Raw genomic sequence first — 21,467 nt, forward strand, 5'->3', positions numbered from 1 at the left:
ACAATTATTTCCTCAAATGTATTTTTCAAATTTTTAGATTTCTCTTCTTCCTCAGGAACACCAATTATTCTTGCATTTGGTTAACATAATCCCAAACTTCTTGGAGGCTTTCTTCATTTTTTAAAATTCTTTTTTCTTTGTCTTTTTTGGATTGGGTTAATTCAAAAACCTTGTCTTCAAGCTCTGAAGTTCTTTCTTCTGCTTGTTTAATTCTATTGCTGAGATTTTTCAGTGTGTTGTGCATTTCTCTAAGAGTGTCCTCATTTCCAGAAGTTGTGATTTTTATTTAGGCTATCTATTTCACTGAAGATTTTTCCTTTCGTAGCTCGTTTCATTTTTTTTAAATTTCATTAAGTTGGACTTTGCCTTTCTCTGGTGCCTCCTTGATTAGCTTGATAATCAACCTGAATTCTTTCTCTGGCAATTCAGGGATTTCTTCTTGGTTTGGATACATTGCTGGTGAGCTGGTATCATCTTTTGGGGGACATTAAAGAACCTTTTATATTATCAGAATTGTTTTCCTGGTTCTTTATCATTTGGGTAGACTATGTCATAGTGAAGATCTGGGGCTTAGGGATGCTGTTCAGATTCTTTTGTCCCACGGGGACTACTTGATGTTGTGCTCTCCCTCTTCCCCTATGGATGTGGCTTCCTGAGAGCTGAACTGCAGTGATTGTCTTCTCTTCTGGATCTAGCCACGCAGCTCGGGCTGGTACTGGGGGAGTCTGCATAGAGTCCTGTAATGTGAAAGTCTTCAGGTCTCTCAGCCATGGATACAAGCACCTGCTGTTGTGGAGGTGGCAGGGGAGTGAAATGGGCTCTTGTGAGGATCCTTAGTTGTAGTTTTGTTTATTGCACTAGTTTTGTGTTGGTTGGCCTCCTGCCAGGAGGTGGTACTTTCAAGACAGCATCAGCGGTGGTAGCGTACGGAGGATCAGACAGTGGGTGGGGCCCTAGGTCTCCCAAGAGATTATGTCGTTTGTCTTCAGCTAGCATGGTGGGTAAAGACCATCAGGTTGGGGCAGGGTCAGGCATGTCTGAACTCAGACTCCCCTTGGGCAGGGCTTGCTGTGGCCGCTGAGGAATGGGATTATGGTTCCTAGGCCAATGGAGTTACATGTTCCCAGGGGGATTATAGCTGCCTCTGCTGAGTCACGTGAGTGGCTAGGGAAGTTGGGGAAAGCTGGCAGTTATAGGCCAGGCCTCACGCAGCTCCCACACAGCCCAAAAGACTGGTCTTACGCCCACTGTACTCCCCCAGCTGCACTGAGTTTATTTCCAGGCAGCAGGTGAGCAGGGCTGAGAACTTGCCCCAGCCTACCAACCTCCTAGCTGAGAAAGCAAGCAGTGCTTTCAGGTTTTGTGCCTCCCCACCTGATGTGGTTTCTGTGTTGTGTCTGCACTCCCGATTCACCCCCTCCTGGGAGTTCTGTACAAGAAATTTTGAATTTGGTCAAAATTCTTACAAAGTTCAGCTGGACGTTTCCTTCTCTCTGTGGTCTTTTCTCAGTTCCTCTAGCAACCTTCCCCAAAGACCTCTTTGAGACAAAGTCAGAAATGGCTTCCCTGGACTTTGTCCCTGGACTTTTTCCCTTCCCTGACCAAGCGCCCATAGGGCTCTTCCCGCTGCTGCTTCTACCCCTGTGTTTCACTTAGCTCTCTAATTTTGTTTCAGCTCCAAGTAAAGTCAAATCCTTCTCTTGTGATTTGGACCTTCAGGTTCCCTAGTGACGGTGGGTGTTCAGGGGCAGATGATCCCCCTTTCATACTTTGGGCACCACAGTTTTTCAGCTGTCTGCTGGGGCCTGCAGGAGCAATCCACTTCCTTCAAAGGTTCTATGGGTTCTCTTGGCTTTCCTGGTATGTTCTTGTGGTAGTTCTTGGAGCAAAAGTTCACGATGTTAGTCTCCACACACTGCTCTGTCCATCTGAGTGGGAGCTGCAATTTAGTCCTGCCTCCTATTCACCATTTTCCTGTCTTGTCCCGTAAAATTCATTCTTTACTGAGGTTTCACTCCCCTGTCATTCAGAGCAAAATGAAAGTGGGACTTCTTGCGCACATGGAGTTTCTGATGTTGGAAGTCAGACTGAAGAAGGAAGATAGCACCAAATTCAACTGTCTGATAAGTTTTCTCTCCAGGACAAATTTACCAAAGTATTCAGATTGACTATATCTGTGGCTCTGCTGTGTGTGTGTGTGTGTGTGTGTGTGTGTGTGTGTATGTATATATACACATACATATATTTGTCTTCTAAGGTAGGGATGATGTCAGTGTCAATTCAAGCTCCAGCTCTGTTTTATTTTCCATGCTCCTGCTCCAGCTTGATACACTCTCAGAAATAGGTGACTACCACTATTAGTAAAGTATAGGTTCTGGTCAAAGATATAATTGGTTTATGCTGTAATAGATGCAGTTCTGGTATAAGAATTAAGCTCTTCATTTCTTCTCTTAATGTTCATATATTGATTAATCCAAACTTATTCAAGTTCTACTCGAAGGTTTTCTTTCCATCACACTACCAATTAGCATCTTTTCTGGGCTTTTTTTTTTTTTTTTTTTTTTTTTTTAAATAGAGGGTTCTTATGCCCAAGAAGTGTTGAGATCTGCCCAAACGCATTGCCACATACACACTGATAGGGCCTCTCGCCCATGTGGACCCGCTGGTGCGGGATGTGGCAGGAACTCTGGCTGAAAGTTTCGTGGCAGCCGCTGCAGTGATCAGGCCTCTCACCTGTGTGTGTACCTGCGGGTGCTGCAAGCGGGTTGAGCTCCTTAGGAAGCGCTTGCGGCAGCGTTTGCTTGCGTAGGGCCTGCGTGGAGTACGAGATAGACGCTGAGGAAGAAGACGGTTAACTGCCGGAGGCATGCGCACAGCGGTGGTGCTAAGTGCTTGCTGGGGGAGTGGCCGAAGTCCCTAGGCCCACGCAGGTGCTGGGTCTGGTTGGAGTGCTGCTCCTACGCCGACTTCCCCTTGGCGCACTCTTATGGTCTTTCCCTTGCAAGGAAATGCATCCTCGGGTGGATCTGGAGGTCACGTGAACCTTTTTTCCCTTGTGGGTTTGCCCATTCACTGCTTCTGTCTCATTTAGGACTGAAAAACTTTGATTCGAGGTCTGCATAGGATTGCTTTAGGGGGTTTCACTTATTCAGGTGTTTCTTGCTTTAAGGCTATTTCACTTGTTGTTGTTGTTGTTGTTGTTGTTGTTGTTGTTGTTGTTGTTGTTCTTAGTCTCCATATCTTCAACCTTAGATTCTGATCTGAAAATATAAAAGAAATTTGTCAACCGGTCCCCATCTTGGGGGAGAACAGGATGAATCAAGTGAAACAAAAGTGTAGTAAGCTTGAGGGTTGGTAAAGGTGTGCAAGGGATCACTGCCAAAAACTGAAGGAAGGGGACAGAGCGAGAATCTGTCTCCAAAAAAAAAAAGAAAGAAAGAAAGAAAAGAAAAAAGAAAGGACAGAAAATATTCTGTTGAAGCTGAACACTGAATCATGAGGAGCCACTCTGGATCCTGACTCTCTGGACCCCTTGCTTTCATTCTTTGCTTAAGGTTTTGTTAGAGTTAACAAAATTGACTTTTTAATTCCTGAACGATGACATGTATATATAAAATTTAAATTCTAAGATTTAGGAATCACTATTCCCAACTGTCATGTCGACTGCTGAATGTTATCTAGATATCCGTGACTAACTGAGGCACATTAAGTAATTTCCTTCAGCACAGGTGCTAGGACAAATCATCAATGAACTGAAACCAGAAAACCATATATTGCCTCAACCAAATATATGTTGAACCTATGGCATGGACAAAAAGGAATTTTTAAAAATATGGATATAGTTTGCTGATAATTCTTCTTCACATCCTGGACTTAAGGAAGCCCAAGAGTTGGGGAGGGGAGCTGGTTGGTTGAAAGGGAAATAATATAGTTTATATAGTCTCACCTGGGGTCAAGGAAGAGCATCAAAAGAAAAGCAGGCAGAAAAGCTATCATTTATGAGAATTTGGGGTTTGAGGTGCAGATCGGCAAGTCTGAAACTAAAACAAGCTTGGTGGGGAGGTAAGGATATCCAGGTGAAACCTGGGATTTGTCAATGCAGGCATGAGAGCTAAAGGTGGCTCACATTTTTATTCTAGGGCCAGAGGACTGGGAGTAAGTGAAATATTATAGCCAGGAAAAGGAGTATAACAAAATTAGGCAGATGTGAGAGGTGAAGTTGTAATTAACGAAGGAGATTCTACAGAGTAGGTTCTAGTTATTTTCTCCCCAGTTCATAGGAAGAAACAGCCACCAGGAAGTCTTTTAATGTTCTTTTCTTTCTTTGATGCTTATATTTTCTATATCTTGCTATTTTCCTTTAGGGAGGTACCTGTAGCACAGAGAGAGAGACTAAGCCAAGAAAGGCCAGAGTTAATTAACCTGGCAGCCATCCAACTGTGAGGGGCAGTACACAAGGTTCTTCACGTGGTCCTAGAGCCATGGTTGAGTCTAGAATTGTGTGTATGGCTATGTAATCATGGGTACACATTTACATGCTAATGTGAAGGTGTCTTAAGCACTGATCACACATTCTCAAAAGGTCACATCAACACTCTTATGGTAAAGGCTATAGTCAGTTCTCTCTTGTCTATGCTGAGACACAGACTAAACACAGGCCACTCAAATGATAGGACAAACAAGAGGCCAAACACACTTGGTTTCCAAAAGGAATGGGTAGATGTTGGTTCTGCCCACATATCTTCATTCATTTAGCTAATAAATTTTTTGTATGCATCAACTGGGCATAAGAAGATGGATAGAGTAGAGTTTTAATGAAAGGGGAAATGAATAAAAAATGGGCCGAACATTACTTCTATGTCTTTAGCTGGCAATACTTCCATCTCAGAAGAAACTCCGCTTCTCACCAGTCTTTGGAAAGGTACATGGTTTTGGAGGTTCTCATTTACCTGGGTCTTTATGGGCTGCAGATGGATGACTAAGTATGCCTTCTATGCCTTCAAAGATAATTTTTCCCTCAAGATTTTGTCCTTTTTATGGAGATGGGCTGGACCCTGAATCAGTAGGTTTATTACGAGAATTAGGGCTAAATCCTTAGAGAAGAGATTGCAGGACATAGAAAAATTAGTGTTTCATTAGACCAAGGGCTGCAAGGGTGATGTTTGAAAGTTGAAAAGAAAAATGCAAATAACTAATAACTTTAGCTTGGCTCAGTAAAGACTGAAGTTTCTCAGAAATAATCTCCTCACTGCCAACCTGTCAGTGCCCCTCATTCTGGCTTTATACCTCCAAGCCTTCTACCTTCTTACCTGCTGTCTTGATCCATCAGTCTTTCTCTTCTACATGGCCAAGCAGGTCACAGCCTCTTTTCCGCTTTCTGGATGATGCTCTCTCACTGAGGCCTGGGGCTTCTTAGGCAGGATGGTCAGGAACTGCTCCAGCAACAGAAGCTTCAGAATCTGCTCCCTGGTGTGGGTGCTCTGGCTGCAGTCTCTGTTGGCAAGTCTCCCAGAGGTGTCTCAGAGTCGCTCAAGGCCCAGGGGAATCCTGATAGCAGAGGTGCCTGAAGTGTCATCTGCAGATTTCATGATATGAAGGACTCTTTCCTAGAAGTCTGTATTCCTGATTCCATGTCTAATGACTAGTGCAAACCAGGAGCAGGCAGTAGGAAGTTTATGATAAGAAAGGACAGAAAATAGGCCAGGCAAGCTGTCATGTTAAAGAAGCATACACGACTGTTTTTTTCCACCTTGACTTGCACAGCTGTTTTCTGTACCTCAGGGAACTGGCATGGCCACAACTAGGACTTCTCTTGTTCTCCAGATAGGTTGAGCCTTGAAAATTTGTAGCAGGTTCACTCTGCCTAGAATTTTGGAATTCAGGAAGATTCCCATTCAGCATTTTATCTTCAGAGTTAGTCCTAATTTTTATAAAAAACAAAATTATATAATAAATATATATGTATATCTACATATATTCTATATATAAATACACACACACACATACAACAAGGGATTAATATCTAAAATATAAAGAATTTCTACCCTCTGATAAGAAAAAGTTAAAATGTTCACCAGAAAACCAGACAAAGGGTATGAATAAGGAATTCACAAAGGAGGAAATGCAAATGGCCAATAAATGGTATAAAAAGATGCAGTGTCATTAGTATTCAAGGATTAAAAATTGAAGTGAGATACCATTACACATTTAACAGCTTGGTAAATGTTTAAAAGTTTGATAATGGGCAAGGATACAGAATAACAACCATACTGTGCTAGTGGGAATATATATTGGCAATTGGTGGCAATATATATATATACAGCCAATTTGGTGGCACTTTAGTGGTATTAAAATTTTAAATGCACATATGATATCATGTTTTAATTCTGTCATTCTCCACTGTCTTTGAGAACTAGGATACTTGACATGGAAGCTAAGTATGGGTGACAGCCTCTAAAATGTCCCCCAGTACTCCCACTTCCCAGTATTCAAGGCCTTGCATAATCCCCTCCTTTTTTTTTCAAGTTCTGACACACAAACTTTTATTTATTTGCTTGTTTTTGATTAAATGTTTGTTACAGGCAACCTGGGAATAGCTTTCTTTTTCCCCTCAAACCAGCTATAGAAAGGTAATTGATTGTACTTAGTTCTCAGAACTTCAGAAGCAACATAATAGGTAAACAAGTTCTTAAAAGAAGTATTCTAGATAACAGTAAATGGGATTCTTTCAACAATAGTACTCTGTTGCAGTGAGAGATGATTTTTCTGAAGAATCCCAAACCTCACAATATTCTCTATATTTCCCAGCCCCTTACACACACACACACACACACACACACAAATGTAAAATCTTGATCTCACATATATAGAAAGGCTCTATAAATGACAGGAAAAAGTGAAAAAATAACAGCATATGTCAAAGAAATACAAAATAGGCATGTGTTAAGACTTTAACAGAAATTATAGAAAAACACTTTTAGTTAAATACCTTTACGTTGTTACAACAGAACTGATGAAACCATAACTTTCGTAGATAACTGAGAATTATGACTATATCCTTTGCTTCAATACTTTTGCTCTAAAATATGACCATAAGTAAAACATATGTACATAAATTCTTTCCATGAACAGCTTGATTCCAGAAAACCAAACATATTTTAGATATATCTTGACTAAATACTGAACTGTTTCAGTGCCTTCAGTTACAATGTGTTGCTCACACTGGCACCAAGTGGAGACTGATAATCTAAAAGAATAGCATTAAGTGTTATTCAAACTGGTCCATAAACATTCTCAGTGGTTCTTAGGTTCTCAAATTTGAGGAACATAGTCCTAAAAGTTTACAAGTATGCTTAGTTGTAATTGAAATTCTAACCTGCATAACATAATGTAACTTAAAATGTTAGTCTCTCCAAAAAAAAATAAAACCCAGGACCTCTTTATAAAAAATCATCAAGTTTATTACAATATCTAGTTTCATTTTTAAACTGTAGCTACTGGACAATTTTTGTAATTTAAAATTCATTATCGGGGTACAGAAAACACTAATAAGCTGACAGTGAATTAGATACTAACAGTGAATAAAATTACTGGACCATGCATTTATAAAAGCCATGTTTAATAGTAAAACATCCCAGTTATACTTCTTAACTGAAAGAAACATCCTTTAGCTCCTTCCAATTACAGCACATTCTTATTTTGAGATCATTTATCCTTTTTCACCCAATTACTACTATGCCCAACAAAATGTTTCCAAATGTTGTACTTTTCTTTACCACTTATGAAGTATGACTTCACTGTTACTCATGAAGAGTTCTTTGGCCGGATGCTGTGGCTCACCCCTGTAATCCCAGCACTTTAGGAGGCCAAGGCGGGTGGATCACGAGGTCAAGAGATTGAGACCATCCTGGCCAACATGGTGAAACTCCGTCTCTACTGAAAATACAAAAATTAGCCGGGCGTGGTGGCACGCACCTGTAGTCCCAGCTACTTGGGAGGCTGAGGCAGGAGAATTGCTTGAATCCGGGAGGCAGAGGTTACAGTGAGCTGAGATCACACCACTGCACTCCAGCCTACCAATAGAGTGAAACTCCATCTCAAAAAAAAAAAAAGCTTTAAAAGAAATTTGAAATTTAAAGATACACTTTGAACCTGTTTGATCAGAAAGTATTAAATATCACTACCACATGAGTTAAAACAAAAAATGGAATAAAAAACAAAAGTGGTGTCTATGTAATCAGTGAATTACTTGATAGGACATTTTAACTATTTTACAGTTCTGCTTAGCACAAGAATAAACTGGTTCCAAGGTACTACAGTGTTTGGCATTTTTACTGCAAGCTCTAAACTATAGTGTTACTCCTCTCAACAAGCCATCTCTAAGAAAATGGCAGTGTTTGAAAGCACAAAAAGTGTTCTATCCAATAGGTGGTATTTTACATAGTCAAGGTAAGAGGAATCTTTTTATAAAATTACATTTTAAAAAATGCGGCCAGGCATGGTGGCTCACGCCGATAATCCCAGCACTTTGGGAGGCTGAGGCGGGCGGATCACAAGGTCAAGAGATGAAGACCATCCTGGCCAACATGGTGAAACCCTGTCTCTACTAAAAATACAAAAATTAGCTGGGTGTGGTGGTGTGCACCTGTAGTCACAGCTACTCAAGAGGCTGAGGCAGGAGAATAGCTTGAACCTGGGAGGCGAAGGTTGCAGTAAGCCGAGATCCCACCACTGCACTCCAGCCTGGTGACAGAGTGAGACTCCATCTCAAAAAATAATAATAATAATGTAAAATGTCTTGATAATTACCAGTTGTCTCAAAGGCTAAAGTAAGAAAAATGCAGCAAATAGAAGTACTCGTTGATTAACATTATTTTGAGAAAGCCAGAAATGATTCTAAGAAGTAATAATAATAAAAGATGTAATTAATACATTATCTCTTTTAAGCCAAAGCACATTTTTCACCTCAGACAGGACAGTTCTGACTTTTACTTTCTTGATTTCCTTTGTCCAAAATGGGACGCCATTTTAAATAGAGTTCATTTGAGTAGGGTTCATAATATAAAGTCATTTTTCCCCACAGGATGTTTTCATTTCAGTACGTAAACTGCTAAACAGCAAATGACTAAGTCAGTTATAAAGAATTTGTACCATAATAAATGCTAATTTACAATAAGTGTCAATAGAAACCTATAAATGCCTACACCCAAGCCTAAAAGTTACTACAGTATTGAGGTCGGAACTAACATGATTCTTCCATTTGGTCAAATTTCATTTACTAAAGAATACTGTCAAGAAATCCAAAGAAGAAACCTTAGTAGGTCCTTCCAAAGCTGCATAATTTTCTACATTATTTCCTCTGGTTGCAGAGCCTGTTCAGTCCTTCAATCCTTTCATAGTTGTTTAGCTTTTGCAATGTTTTCTAGGCGTTTTTGTTTCTTCTTTTGCTCCTTACCCCTGGCCTCAATCATCTTGGCCAATTTCCAACACAATACAACACTTGCTAGGAACAGTGGAGTAAGGGCCAAAATAACAGTTGTAAGGAAGTCATATGGGTCCTTTGCAGCCCATTCCACAAGCCTTTATATCAAACATCTTCATAGCAGTCTTATGAAAACTGGGGGCTGGGCGCAGTGGCTGACACCTGTAATCCCAGTACTTTGGGAGGCCAAGGTGGGCAGGACACCTGAGGTCAGGAGTTCAAGACCAGCCTGGCCAACATGGCGAAACACCATCTCTACTAAAAATACAAAAATTAGCTGAGCATTGTGGTGCATGCCTGTAATCCCAGCTACTAGGGAGGCTGAGGCAGGAGAATCACTTGAACCTGCGAGGTGGAGGTTACAGCGAGCAGAGATTGTGGCACCGCACTCTGGCCTGGGCAACAGAGCAAGACTCCCTCAAAAAAAAAAAAAGAAGAAGAAAAGAAGGGAGGGAGCGAAGAAGGGAAGGGAAGGGGAGGAGAGGGGAGGGGAGGGAGAAAGAGAGAAAGAAAAAAAGAGAAGAAGAGAAAGAAAGAAAGGAAAGAAAGAAAATAAAAGGAAAAGAAAAGAAAAAAGAAGAGAATGAACCCGGGGCTTATGCTTGAGTAGTGATCTCTAACTTTGTCCTGCTATTATTAGTGACCCAATCACAATTTCAGATGACCCTTGGCAGTCTGTCTTTTTTAGTTCTACCATAGACATCTGAGAGATGGTTTAAATTCCTATCAGGCTACAGAGCCACAGGGGCCACGTTCACCCCTGCCCCTCGGCCTTGGCAAGTGCAGAGCCCTTATTGCACAGAAAGGAGGGTCCCGGGGATACTGGGTCGGCCCCATCATACCTTGCACGGCCACCATTTCTGCTGGGCACCGGGAGAAAACTGCAGCAGCCACAGCCACCAGCCTCCCCTTTATCACCCCCAACACACTCCTTTTAAATAACTTGCGTCTAATTAATAGAATACAGCAATGTTGAGAGGATGTTACTTCTGTGATTAGGTTACAAAGAAAACGGTGACTTCTGTCTTGCTAGCAGATGCTCTCCCTTGGGGGTTTTGACGAAGCAAGTTGTCATGTTAAGCCTATATGACAAGGAACTGAGGATTGCCTGTTGCCAACAGTCAGCATGTAACTGAGGCCCTCAGTCCAAAAACCCTCAAAGGGTTTGTTGATTTCTGACAACAGTCATGTGAACTTAGAGCTGATCCCTCCCCAGTTAAGCCTTCAGATGAGACGCCAACTCTGACCAACACCTTGATTTCAGTCTTGAGAGACTCTGAAGCATAGGACCCTGCTGAGCCATACCTGGATTCCTGACCCATGGAAAGGATAATGTGCGTTGTTTTATACTACTAAGTTTTTAGTTAATTCATTATACAGCAATACATGATAATAATACAAGGGGAGATACAAATGTAAAGAGAAGTAAAAACCCTGTAGTTCTGAATTAGAAAGAAAAACAAACAGGCATACACAGATATATGTCTCCTAGGTCTTTCTATTGAAAAGGCTTGGAAACAATAACCAGCCAAACAATGAGCCTTTGCTAGCATCCAATTTGTCATCTTGAAATTCCATATCCCCAAAAAGAAATCAGGATTCCTGGGAGACATGACTGAATCCAGATCAGAGGCAAGAAATGTATGGCATGAGCCTGAAACATCTTGTCATACCATAAAGCAAGGGTCTTGAGTCAGAAGTACTCAGGTGCCAAGTTGAAGACCTTCCCACTTGAAGATGGGAAAATTTGAGGACCAGTAAAGATAATGACAGCAATGAGTTGAAACACTTCAAGTATGTTTATATCCATGAGTTTGTAATTATTCTTAAAAAAAAGAAAATGGTCACCATTGGAGAATGCTAGGGAGCCATGTATTTTGAAAACAGGTAAATAAAGGGAAACAAGTATTTATCCTGCCTTTTCCATAGGAACTGTACACCACTTGGTAACCACATAGATGATAAGGAAAAGTTTTTTGTAATGTATTAAAAGTTTGTTACAGAAACATTACATATACAGCAGGGTGCCTCTGCTGCCTACAAGCTGTGTGACCTTGGGTGAGTGACTTAACCTCCCTGTGCCTCAGTTTCCCCCTCTTTAAAATGGAGTTGACTACACATTTAGATCATGTATGGGGATTAAATGAATTAATACATGTCAAGGAACTAGAACAGTGCTAGGCATATGGTGTTTCAGAAGTGTCTATTATCATTATTATATTTATTCTTAAAATGTTGGCATTTATCCAACCACAGTTCTTGGCACCCCTTGCACCATGCACCCCCAGTCACTCCTGGGCTTTAGCCTGGAGCCCAGTGTACATCCCCACCCTGCATCACCCCACTCACCCTGGGACTCACCCTGAGCTGAGCCGACCTTTAACAGAGACTTTTCCAAAGCCTTTGGGGACCTTGAAAAGGCTTTGGAAAAGCCTGGGCAAGCCCTGCACCACTGACCCACCTTCTGCTGCCTCCTTAGGTGGTTTGGAGAATATTTCATGTCATTAACTTCCTCACTTTGGGCCCATCTAGGGCAAAGAGGCAAGTAGGAGACTCTTTTCCTTACTCCTCAAACATCCTGGGACCGTCTGTTTAGTTCTTCTTTTCCAGTTCCTAACCACCCTGGATCCCACCCCACCCCTGTACACCACTTGCCCCACAGATGGATTTACAGGCTTTACCTGTATTGCTTTACCTCCTGAGAGCTCTCTCCTCACCCACCTAACCTTCATGTCTTTCCACAAGAGCACAGAGAGGTGAAGTAACTTGTGCAGAAGTCACACAGCTGGGTAGTAACAAACTACAGCTACGCTATGCTACCAAGCAGCAAACTTAAATATGTCTTCACTTTCCCAGCCCTTCCTTCCCAGGATGCTGCACTTTCCCAATCACTCCCCAGCCTCTTGTACCTCATCTGCATTAATGCAGCTGACCTACCAGAATTCTATTCATTTCTTCCTCTTGTATACCAACAGGTTATCTCCCACATCCCCTCCCTCCAGTGCTTTCAGGGTGCAGCTACTCATTCAAAATAATTACTCAATACCTAATAGGAAAGAACACTAGATGGGAATCAGTCAGTCTTGAATGCAGACCTTTGCCGCCTCACAGGCATGTGACATTGAGCAATCACTTTTATTTCACTGTGCTCAGTTTACACAATAAACACGTATGGCAAACACCTGTGCCTTCCTCTTCTAGGATGATTGTGAGGATCACTTGACAACCTCAGTGGGAAAACAATTTTTATTCTATGACTTAGCCTTTGCACTGGCTGATCTCTCTTCCTGGAACATCCTCCTTCTAGATAGCATCAAGCTGTCTCCCTCTTCACTTCCACATCTTAGCTCAAATGTCTCCTCCTCAATGAAGCATCCCTGACCCCCATCCCCCGCCCTATATAAGGAAATCTTACTCCTCATGCTGCTCCACTTTCTTCTGTTTCAAAAGCACTTCATCACCTTCTAATATACTACGTAGTTATTATGATTATTGTCTATTATTTTTCTCTCCTGCTAGAATGTTAACTTTATGAGGGCAGGAAACTTTGTCTGCTCTACTGATGCATCCCAAGTTCCTACAATGGTACCCACTGGCCTAACAAGTGCCCCGTGGATGTTTGCTGATTGACAGAGTGCCCCCATCCACAGTCTGAGCCTTCCTTCTTCTCTAGGTCTCTTGGTGTTCCTCTAATAACAGGGGCACTGAAAATCCTTCTTGTTACTGTCAATGAGGCCAAATGCAGGAAGTAGTGGCATCAACTACTACAACACTTTGGACCAGATCAATGAAACAGAATTAGGAAAAAAAAAAAAAAAAAAACAGAAACATTCCCAAATTCTCCCTTCAATTTTCTCTTTACTACAGGCATGCCCATTCGGGCCCTTTTTTACATCCCTATCTCTCCCCTCCTCCTCTCTTACTCATTTGGGATGTATCTCATGCCCTTAATGTTCCTCCTTCACCCTTATGTCTTCTATTTTGTGGCTTTTTCCTCTGTCAGCTTTACTTTGCTTTTCTGAATAGGTGAGAGAGAAAGGGACTATCTGAGCACTGGGGTTGGAGTCACAGAAGGACCACGCAAGGCTTCAGTGTTGAAGGTAAGTGTGGCATGCCATAGCACCATAGATAAGGAAACCTCAGCTGAGACCTTGTTCCTGTGGCCCAAGCAGTTTGGAGAGCCCAAGAGAGGACTGGGGGTGTGGACTGGCAGGTCTGCAAGGTGCTGGTAAACATGCAACAAACAGCCCCTTTCCCTTCACCCTGTGAGCTCATGCAAGAGGAGCAGAAGCTCTGTAGAAGTAGCTTTTTCCTAAAGTAAACATTTATGGGTCCTGTTTAGACTGCCTGGGTAAACATTTAGCTCTATTTGCCTATTCCAGAGCAAAGGACACTGCCTTGCTCTACAAACTCACCTCAACCCACCTGCCCATTGCACTTCACAGGCATCTCAGTCCTCTTAGGGTGGGACAGGCAGTGGGTCAGTGAGGGGAGCACAGGTTTAGGGACTACCTACTGATGTAGAGGTTGCAAGTGGAAGGATGGAAAGGAAGCTATTATGTGCTTGGTGCCTGTATCATATTAAAAGGACCATACTAATCCTCAGGGTAGTCTGGGACCTTGATACTCAAAGTGCACTCCATGAACCAGCAGCATCTGAGGCACCTAGGAGTGCATTGCTCATTTAAAATGGAGATTCCTGGGCCCCCTTCTGACCTTTTGAAGTAGGAATCTGCATTTTAACAAGATCTCAAGTGATTTGTAGGTATTATAAAATTTCATAAACACTATTCCAGAAAATCTGAATTCAGCTAATTGCTAATTGTTCTATTGACAAATAAAATAGTAAGTGACTTTTAAAGAATTGTTTATGGTTCCTAAGCCATGAGGAAAAAAAAATACACACACATATGTATGTATTCTTTAACGCTTTAAAAATAAACTTCAAAGACAAAGGTTTAGGGCAGAACAGTTTTAAGCTGAACTTTTATTTCCTCTCTTTTGAAATATTCTGATTCAGGTTTTGACTGTGGAGAAAAGAGTAACAAGAATGTCAGCAGAGGCATTTCGTATCCTAATTTTAACATGATACTTAAAATTCTACCTACATTTGTTAAATGCTATTATTTCGTATGTAAATCATAATGCACATTTATTGAGAGCTACATTTTAAGTACAAGTTTGTATTTATTTAATCTTATGTACCCTATGAGGAAGGTACTGGTATCATCCTCTGTTTTACAGGTGGGGAGACTATAGCATAGCAGCATTTAGATTACTTGCCTAAAGTCCCACAGCTCACAAATGGGGAGGAAAGATTTGAACTTGGTGCCAGAGCATATGTTTAACCCTGACAATAAATGTCTAAGCATGCTGGTCTCCCCAGTAAGCAGCAAGCTGCCCAAGATATCAGACTTCTTTTCTTTATAAAACTACTTAAATGATGCTGCTTGCAATGGCACTCAAAGTTGCTGACCAACCCCCAAAAGAAGAATAATGCTGACATAAAAGGCTATGAATTAAAGAGGTACCTTGTGAAGAACAGAGATTTTGAAGTATCATCTTACTTATTATTTGTAACAAAAATGGAAAACTTACAGTAATGACCTGCATTGAGAATTTGATATGAATCATCAACACAGTTATGTTGATATGTATATACTATGTTGATGATTCATGTCAAACTCATATTAACTCATGATATCAACATATATATTGATTCATATCAAAAACATGAGTTAGATATGAAATGAGACATAGATTTCTAAACCATTAAAACTACAGGTTTCATACCATGGATAATGCTGCATAATTATAGAAGCTATCTATCACATTCCTAGGGGAGACCATAGCAATGATTTCCTGTGGGAATGTGGACGATTCTTATTCCCCAAAACCTTACATTTGTTTAAAATGTCACTCTTACAGAAAAAGATGCACCTCTGAATATCCTTTGATCTTAGCAAATCTTTTTTTAAAAAGTATACATAGATACTGGTCTTTTAGAATTGTTCAATATGCAGTATTGCTCAAAAACAGCCCCTCCATAACAATTTATTTCCAGATAAGATTTGGTCCCTTTAAAGGAAATCATAAGAAATGGACCAAAGGCTAGGGAATAAGAAGGCCACCCAGCAACCCCCTACAATCACAGTCATCCACACAGGAGACACCAACACCTGGTTTGTAGACAAGTGGTTCAATGCAATACAAAATAAATTTTATAAGAACAGAATAAGCCACTTGAAAATCTTACTTTCCAAGACGGCCCCATTTAGGGGTCTGAGGGTCCACAGAATTAGTCCAGTTCTGCTGGAACAGTATGGATTCTAAAATGCCTAATAAGGTTGCAATGATGACTGAAGGCTTTCCCAAACATCACCCTTATGGTCTCTCTCCAGTGTGGATTTTCTGATGTTTCTTAAGAAGTGTCCGCTTACTAAAGAGTTTACTGCACTGACTGCACTGATAGGGTTTCTCACCAGTGTGGACTCGGAGATGCTGGAAAAGCCCTGCATTCTGAATGAAGGCTTTGCCACACTCACGACACTGATAGCGCTTCTCTCCAGTGTGTATCCTCTGATGCTGAACAAGGCATGAGCTGAGGAGGAAAGCCTTCCCACACACTTTGCATTCATATGGTTTTTCCCCTGTGTGGATTCTTCTGTGTCGAGTGAGGCCATTGCTGGCACTGAAGGCTTTCCCACACTCCTTACATTGATAGGGTTTCTCTCCAGTGTGGCTCCGCCGATGTTCATTCAGGCTTGACCTCCGGCTGAAGGCCTTCCCACATTCTTCACATTCATATGGCTTCTCCCCAGTGTGGATTCTCTGGTGCTCAATGAGTACTGAACTCTTAGTGAAGCTTTTCCCACATTCATTGCACCTGTGGCGTCTCTCTCCAGTGGAATGTGCCTGCTGCTTTTCTGCCTTGCTGTCTCGTTTACAAGTTTCTCTGTACTTAGAATCCAAAGATACATCTCTTTGGAGTCTGCTATCCCCCAAATGTTCCATTTCTTTTAAGATTTCTTGCTTTGATGCCAACTCCTGGTTCTCAGGTATACTTTCACCATCTGGAATAATAAATGGACCAAACAATGTAATCTCTTTCCTTTATGAAAGAATACAATCATAGGATGGAAATAGAAAGATCGATATCAAACAGACATGTTCTAGGAATGAAGAACTGTCAGTTAAGGAGCAGGTTGGGTTAAACAGGGATGTTTAGGCTGGTAGAGTAAGGGGTCATCAGCACTGCTAAAATGGCTGGAGGGAGCACCCAGAGGCTCCCAGTGAGGATGTACATAAGCAGGCACTATATTATAATCATTACAAGGCAGGCACTGTTCTAAGTGTTTTACATATGTTAACTTTTTAAATCTCAAATGACTCTGTGACTGAAGTGCTATGATTATCCCCACTTCAAATATGCATAAACTGAAGGCACAGGGAGGTTACCTGACTTGTCCATTGTCACAGAGCTATTAAATGCAGCGTTTAAATTCCAACCCAGGCAATTTAGCCCCAGAGTCCACAGTCTTAACTATCGCCCTATATAGACCCACCAGAGATCTCCTGAAGGGACCTGTCAAAATCCTTACCTTGTTCTTGAAATTGGTGGAGGTGAAAAGATTCATATCTGAGCTGTGTCACCATAGGCTGAAGCTGTATGTCTGTTGGTTCCTGCTTGACCTTCAGATGTTCCACATCCTCCAAGAGCACTTCAGAATGTCCATGTTCATGGTCTGGAGCCTGAAGGCAGGTAGGCATATTTGGTTAAAGAGGGGGATTATAGGAGTACAAGCTAATACTAAATGAAAGATATCACATGGAACTATATGAAACATTTTCTAGAGAGATGTCACAGTGGAAGGACCAGAGTTTAATTCATTACCCAAAAGCAAAACAGGGAAGAGTGGCCCAATCAAGTGTGGTGGTTTAAAATAAATCCACCAGGTAGAATCTAACTGCCCGCCCCCAACCCCCTGAATGTGGGCTGTACTTGATAGCTCAACTCTACTGAATAGAAAGTGAGGCAGAAGAGATGGTATATAACTTCTGAGTCGTAAAAAGTATCGGAGAATCTGTCCTGATATTCATGTAGGTTCTTTTCTATTTTCCTTAAGCGTCAGCCAGCTTGAGAAATAAAGGGACAGAGTACAAAAGAGAGAAATTTTAAAGCTGGGTGTCCAGGGAAGACATCACATGTCAGTAGGTTCCGTGATGCCCCACAAGCCACAAAAACCAGCAAGTTTTTATTAGGGATTTTCAAAAGGGGAGGAAGTGTGCGAATAGGTGTGGGTCACAGACATCAAGTACTTTACAAGGTAATAGAATATCACAAGGCAAGTGGAGGCAGGGTGAGATCACAGGACCACAGGACCAAGGCGAAATTAAAATTGCTAATGAAGTTTTGGGCACCACTGTCATTGATAACATCTTATCAGGAGACAGGGTTTTTGAGATCAACCGGTCTGACCAAAATTTATTAGGTGGGAATTTCCTCTTCCTAATAAGCCTGGGAGTGCTATGGGAGACTGGGGTCTATTTCACCCCAGCAGTCTCAACCATAAGAGATGGCTACACCCAGGGGGGCCAGTTCAGAGACCTACCCCCAGGCGCACATTCTCTTTCTCAGGGATGTTCCTTGCTGAGAAAAATAATTCAGGGATATTTCTCCTATTTGCTTTTGAAAGAAGAGAAATATGGCTCTGTTCCGCCCAGCTAACTGGCAGTCAGAATTTAAGGTTATCTCTCTTATTCCCTGAACAATTGCTGTTATCCTGTTCTTTTTTCAAGGTGCCCACATTTCATATTGCTCAAACACACACGCTGTACAATTTGTGCAGTTAATGCAATTATTACAGGGTCCTGAGGCAATATACATCCTCCTCAGCTGACAGGATTAAGAGATTAAAGTAAAGACAGGCATAGGAAATCACAAGGGTATTGATTGGGGAAGTGATAAGTGTCCATGAAATCTTTACAATTTATGTTTAGAGACTGCAGTAAAGACAGGCATAAGAAATTACAAAAGTATTAATTTGGGGAACTAATAAATGTCCATGAAATCTTCACAATCTACATTCTTCTGCTATGGCTTCAGCTGGTCCCTCCGTTTGGGGTCCCTGACTTCCCGCAACAAAAAAGCACTGTGGCTTTTTCCTTTCTCTCTCTTTCTCTCCTTCTCCTCTCTGGAGGAAGCCACCTGACATGTTGTGAGGGCACTCAAGCAGCCCCATGAAGAGTACCAACATGGTAAAGAACTAAGACCTCCTGCCAACAGCCAGTGAGTAGCTGAGGCCCCCTACCAACAATTGTACCAGTAAACCATCTTGGAAGTGGATCCGCCCACCTGAGTCTTGTCATCAGATGACCATAGTCTTGGCCATTAAGGTTTAGGGGTAATTTGTTACAAAACAGAGAACTAATACATATAGCTATAGCCAACCAACCTGTGTCACCAAACCCCACCTTTCATTTAGTATTTAATGTCTAGAAGTCCATCTTTCTCCTCTCACCTGGTTCCCTGGCTCACTAAGCTCTTGTTCCAGATCTTCAACTACAGCCACAGCCTCCTCCCCACTCTCCGGATGGTGCTCCCGCACCCAGGCCTGGAGCTCCTCAGGCAGGATAGTCAGGAATTGCTCCAGCACCAGTAGCTCCAAGATTTGCTCTTTGGTGTGGATTTCTGGCCTTAGCCACTGATGACAGAGTTCTCGGAGCCGGCTCAGAGCTTCTCGGGGACCAGGAGTCTCTTGGTAACAAAACTGCCTAAAAAGTTGTCGGGAGGCTTCTTGGCCAGAAAAGTTGTTCCCTCGAAGGTGGGTTTCTTGGTCCCAGATAGGGTCTTCCTCCACTTTCACAATCTTAAGATCGTACTGTTCCTCTGTTGAAGCCATTCCTGGGGTTAATTTGGAAGGCTTACTCTGGCTTTAAGTAAAGGGATAACTGTGATTTAAAATTTTCTGATTTAATCTTCCTTAGGAGAAGACACCTGATGATAGAGCATTATATATTAATGGAAATAAATCATAAAGTAGTGGGGAAAAAAGCCAAGTATGGAAACATGAATGGTATTCTATCATTTATGTTAATAAAATGTATATATAGTTACTGACTTACATATGTTTAGCAACTGGGAAAAGGCTATGGCAGAGTATGTTAATGGCCTCAATTCTTCCCCCTTCCCTATAGCCATGTATTAATATTTTGCAGTGCCCTTCCATTGTGACACTGGATTCAACAATATGACTTGATTTTGCCAATGATATTAGCAAATGTGATGCATGGAGAGGTTTGAACAGTACTTATGTGACTGGGTTTGCTTACTTTTGCCCTCTGAAACTGCCAGAAGAAGGATATCTTTCAGATGATAAGAGACATGCAGGACAGAGCCAGATCACCCCAGTGGAGCAGATGAGACCATCCTGGATTAGCTGACAGCCAGCTAACTGCCAGACATGTGAGCAGGCCTAGCCTGAGGTCTGCAGAGCTGTTGAATGCAGATGTATAAATAGGGCCTGCCCACCCCAAGTAAGCTGTGCCCCATATACTTATGTGCTAAACATAAGTTTATCACTATATGCCACCAACGTTTTGTGGCTATTTATTATACCACATTATTATGGCAATAGATAACTGATATAGAAGGGTGAACCTCTGGGAAGCAGAATTAGGTAACTGTGGAATAAAAAAAGCAAGAGATATTTACTTTTTGAGCACAGACATGATGCTAAAAGGAAATGCTCATTGGAGCATTTCATATTTCAGATTTTCAGATTAGGGATGTTCAACTGTTAAGTATAATGCAAATATTCCAAAATCCAGAAAAATCTGAAATCCAAAACACTCTGGTCCCAAGCATTTTGGATAAGGGATATTCAGTCTGTAGAAGTGATTTAAAAGCCTGGGCAATATGTGTATATGGTAGCTCTAGGAGGAGAACAGGATATATAAAACCAGCTATAATATCAGATGATGAATGCTATAATAGAGGCCTCACCAGAATATTCAGGGAGTAAAGAATAGAAAAAAGAATTTCTGACAGGGTATGGAATATTGAAAGAATATGACTTAGGGGAAAGTACACTTGAATTAGACTAAAATCATGAAAAGGAATTTATCAGGCAGAGAAAGGAAGGTATCCGGCATCATAAATCAAGCAAACAACATGAGGAAAGGTATTTAAGAGCACACACAATGGCGATAAAGACAGGCAAAGCTGAACTATAGAATATGGGTTGTGGGTAAAATTGTGAGAGGAGATGAGGTTAGAAAGATGCATTATATGGGATAGAAAATGGCCTTCAACTCTAGGCTTAGACGTTAGACTTGACTTTATGGAAAACTGAGAGGCATCAAGGCTTTTATTTCATTGTTATGGTGTTAGATCTGTATTTATAGAAAATATTAAGATTCAGGATGGAAATGGTAAGAATATGTTGCAAGGTTGTGGCCATTTAAGTTGGGAAGTTTAATGGTAGTTAAACTGATACAATGTTGACTTTAGTGGTGTAATTTAAGTTTTATATGATTTTTGCCCAATGCTAATTGAATTATTAAGGTCTGAGATCACTTGGAAGTTTTTCAGTTACACTTTATTGGGTGAAAATGCATTTATTCAATTCATTCCAATATTATGTGTCTATTAGGTGTCTGGAATAAAGGAACGGTCCCTAACTTTATGGTATTTACCATGGGAAAGACAGACCTTAATAAAATATTCACATAAAATGATGTTACAGAATTGAGAATTTGAAGAGTTACAAAGATCATGGCATTTATTCTTTGTCAATGTCCAATGCCAAATGTATATCTTTTTACTCCTTACTGTAGCATCTGGTAATTTGGTTTGTTGAGTCTTCAGTGCAGAAGACTGAAAGTCTGAAAATTTCTAATTATGAATTTGTATTGGATTCCATTATTATTAAACATGTAGCTTCTCATGGCCTTAGGTTTATAGGCAAAAATTGTTCTGCAAATA

General features: G+C 41.2%; 1 protein-coding gene and 1 long non-coding RNA gene across 13 annotated transcripts in view; one reads left to right on the forward strand and one right to left on the reverse strand.

Annotated features, from left to right (window-relative positions):
• Window positions 1–2,868: 2,868 nt before the first annotated feature.
• On the forward strand, window positions 2,869–14,584 carry LOC129144228 (uncharacterized). The gene is made up of 3 exons (XR_008548451.1): window positions 2,869–3,032; window positions 13,508–13,581; window positions 14,502–14,584. It is a non-coding gene; the product is annotated as an uncharacterized LOC129144228 (long non-coding RNA).
• The window catches only part of ZSCAN31 (zinc finger and SCAN domain containing 31), a 41,320-nt gene continuing 22,878 nt past the window's right edge, over window positions 3,026–21,467 (reverse strand). For 4 of the 12 annotated variants that reach the window (XM_016955100.4, XM_009450738.5, XM_016955099.4 and 1 more), the window contains 2 exons: window positions 17,083–17,233; window positions 14,439–16,554 (listed from right to left, as the gene is read on the reverse strand). In XM_016955100.4, coding sequence (XP_016810589.2) covers window positions 15,866–16,554; window positions 17,083–17,233 — 840 coding nt within the window. In that variant the 3' untranslated portion in view covers window positions 14,439–15,865. Of the gene's footprint in view, window positions 3,261–5,309; window positions 5,921–14,438; window positions 16,555–17,082; window positions 17,234–19,002; window positions 19,479–21,467 lie in introns of those variants that run through there. The other 8 variants (XM_009450735.5, XM_063812819.1, XM_063812820.1 and 5 more) reach the window with 6 other exon arrangements.

The sequence above is a fragment of the Pan troglodytes genome, chromosome 5, assembly GCF_028858775.2.
Source record: "Pan troglodytes isolate AG18354 chromosome 5, NHGRI_mPanTro3-v2.0_pri, whole genome shotgun sequence".
Lineage (NCBI taxonomy): Eukaryota > Metazoa > Chordata > Mammalia > Primates > Hominidae > Pan > Pan troglodytes.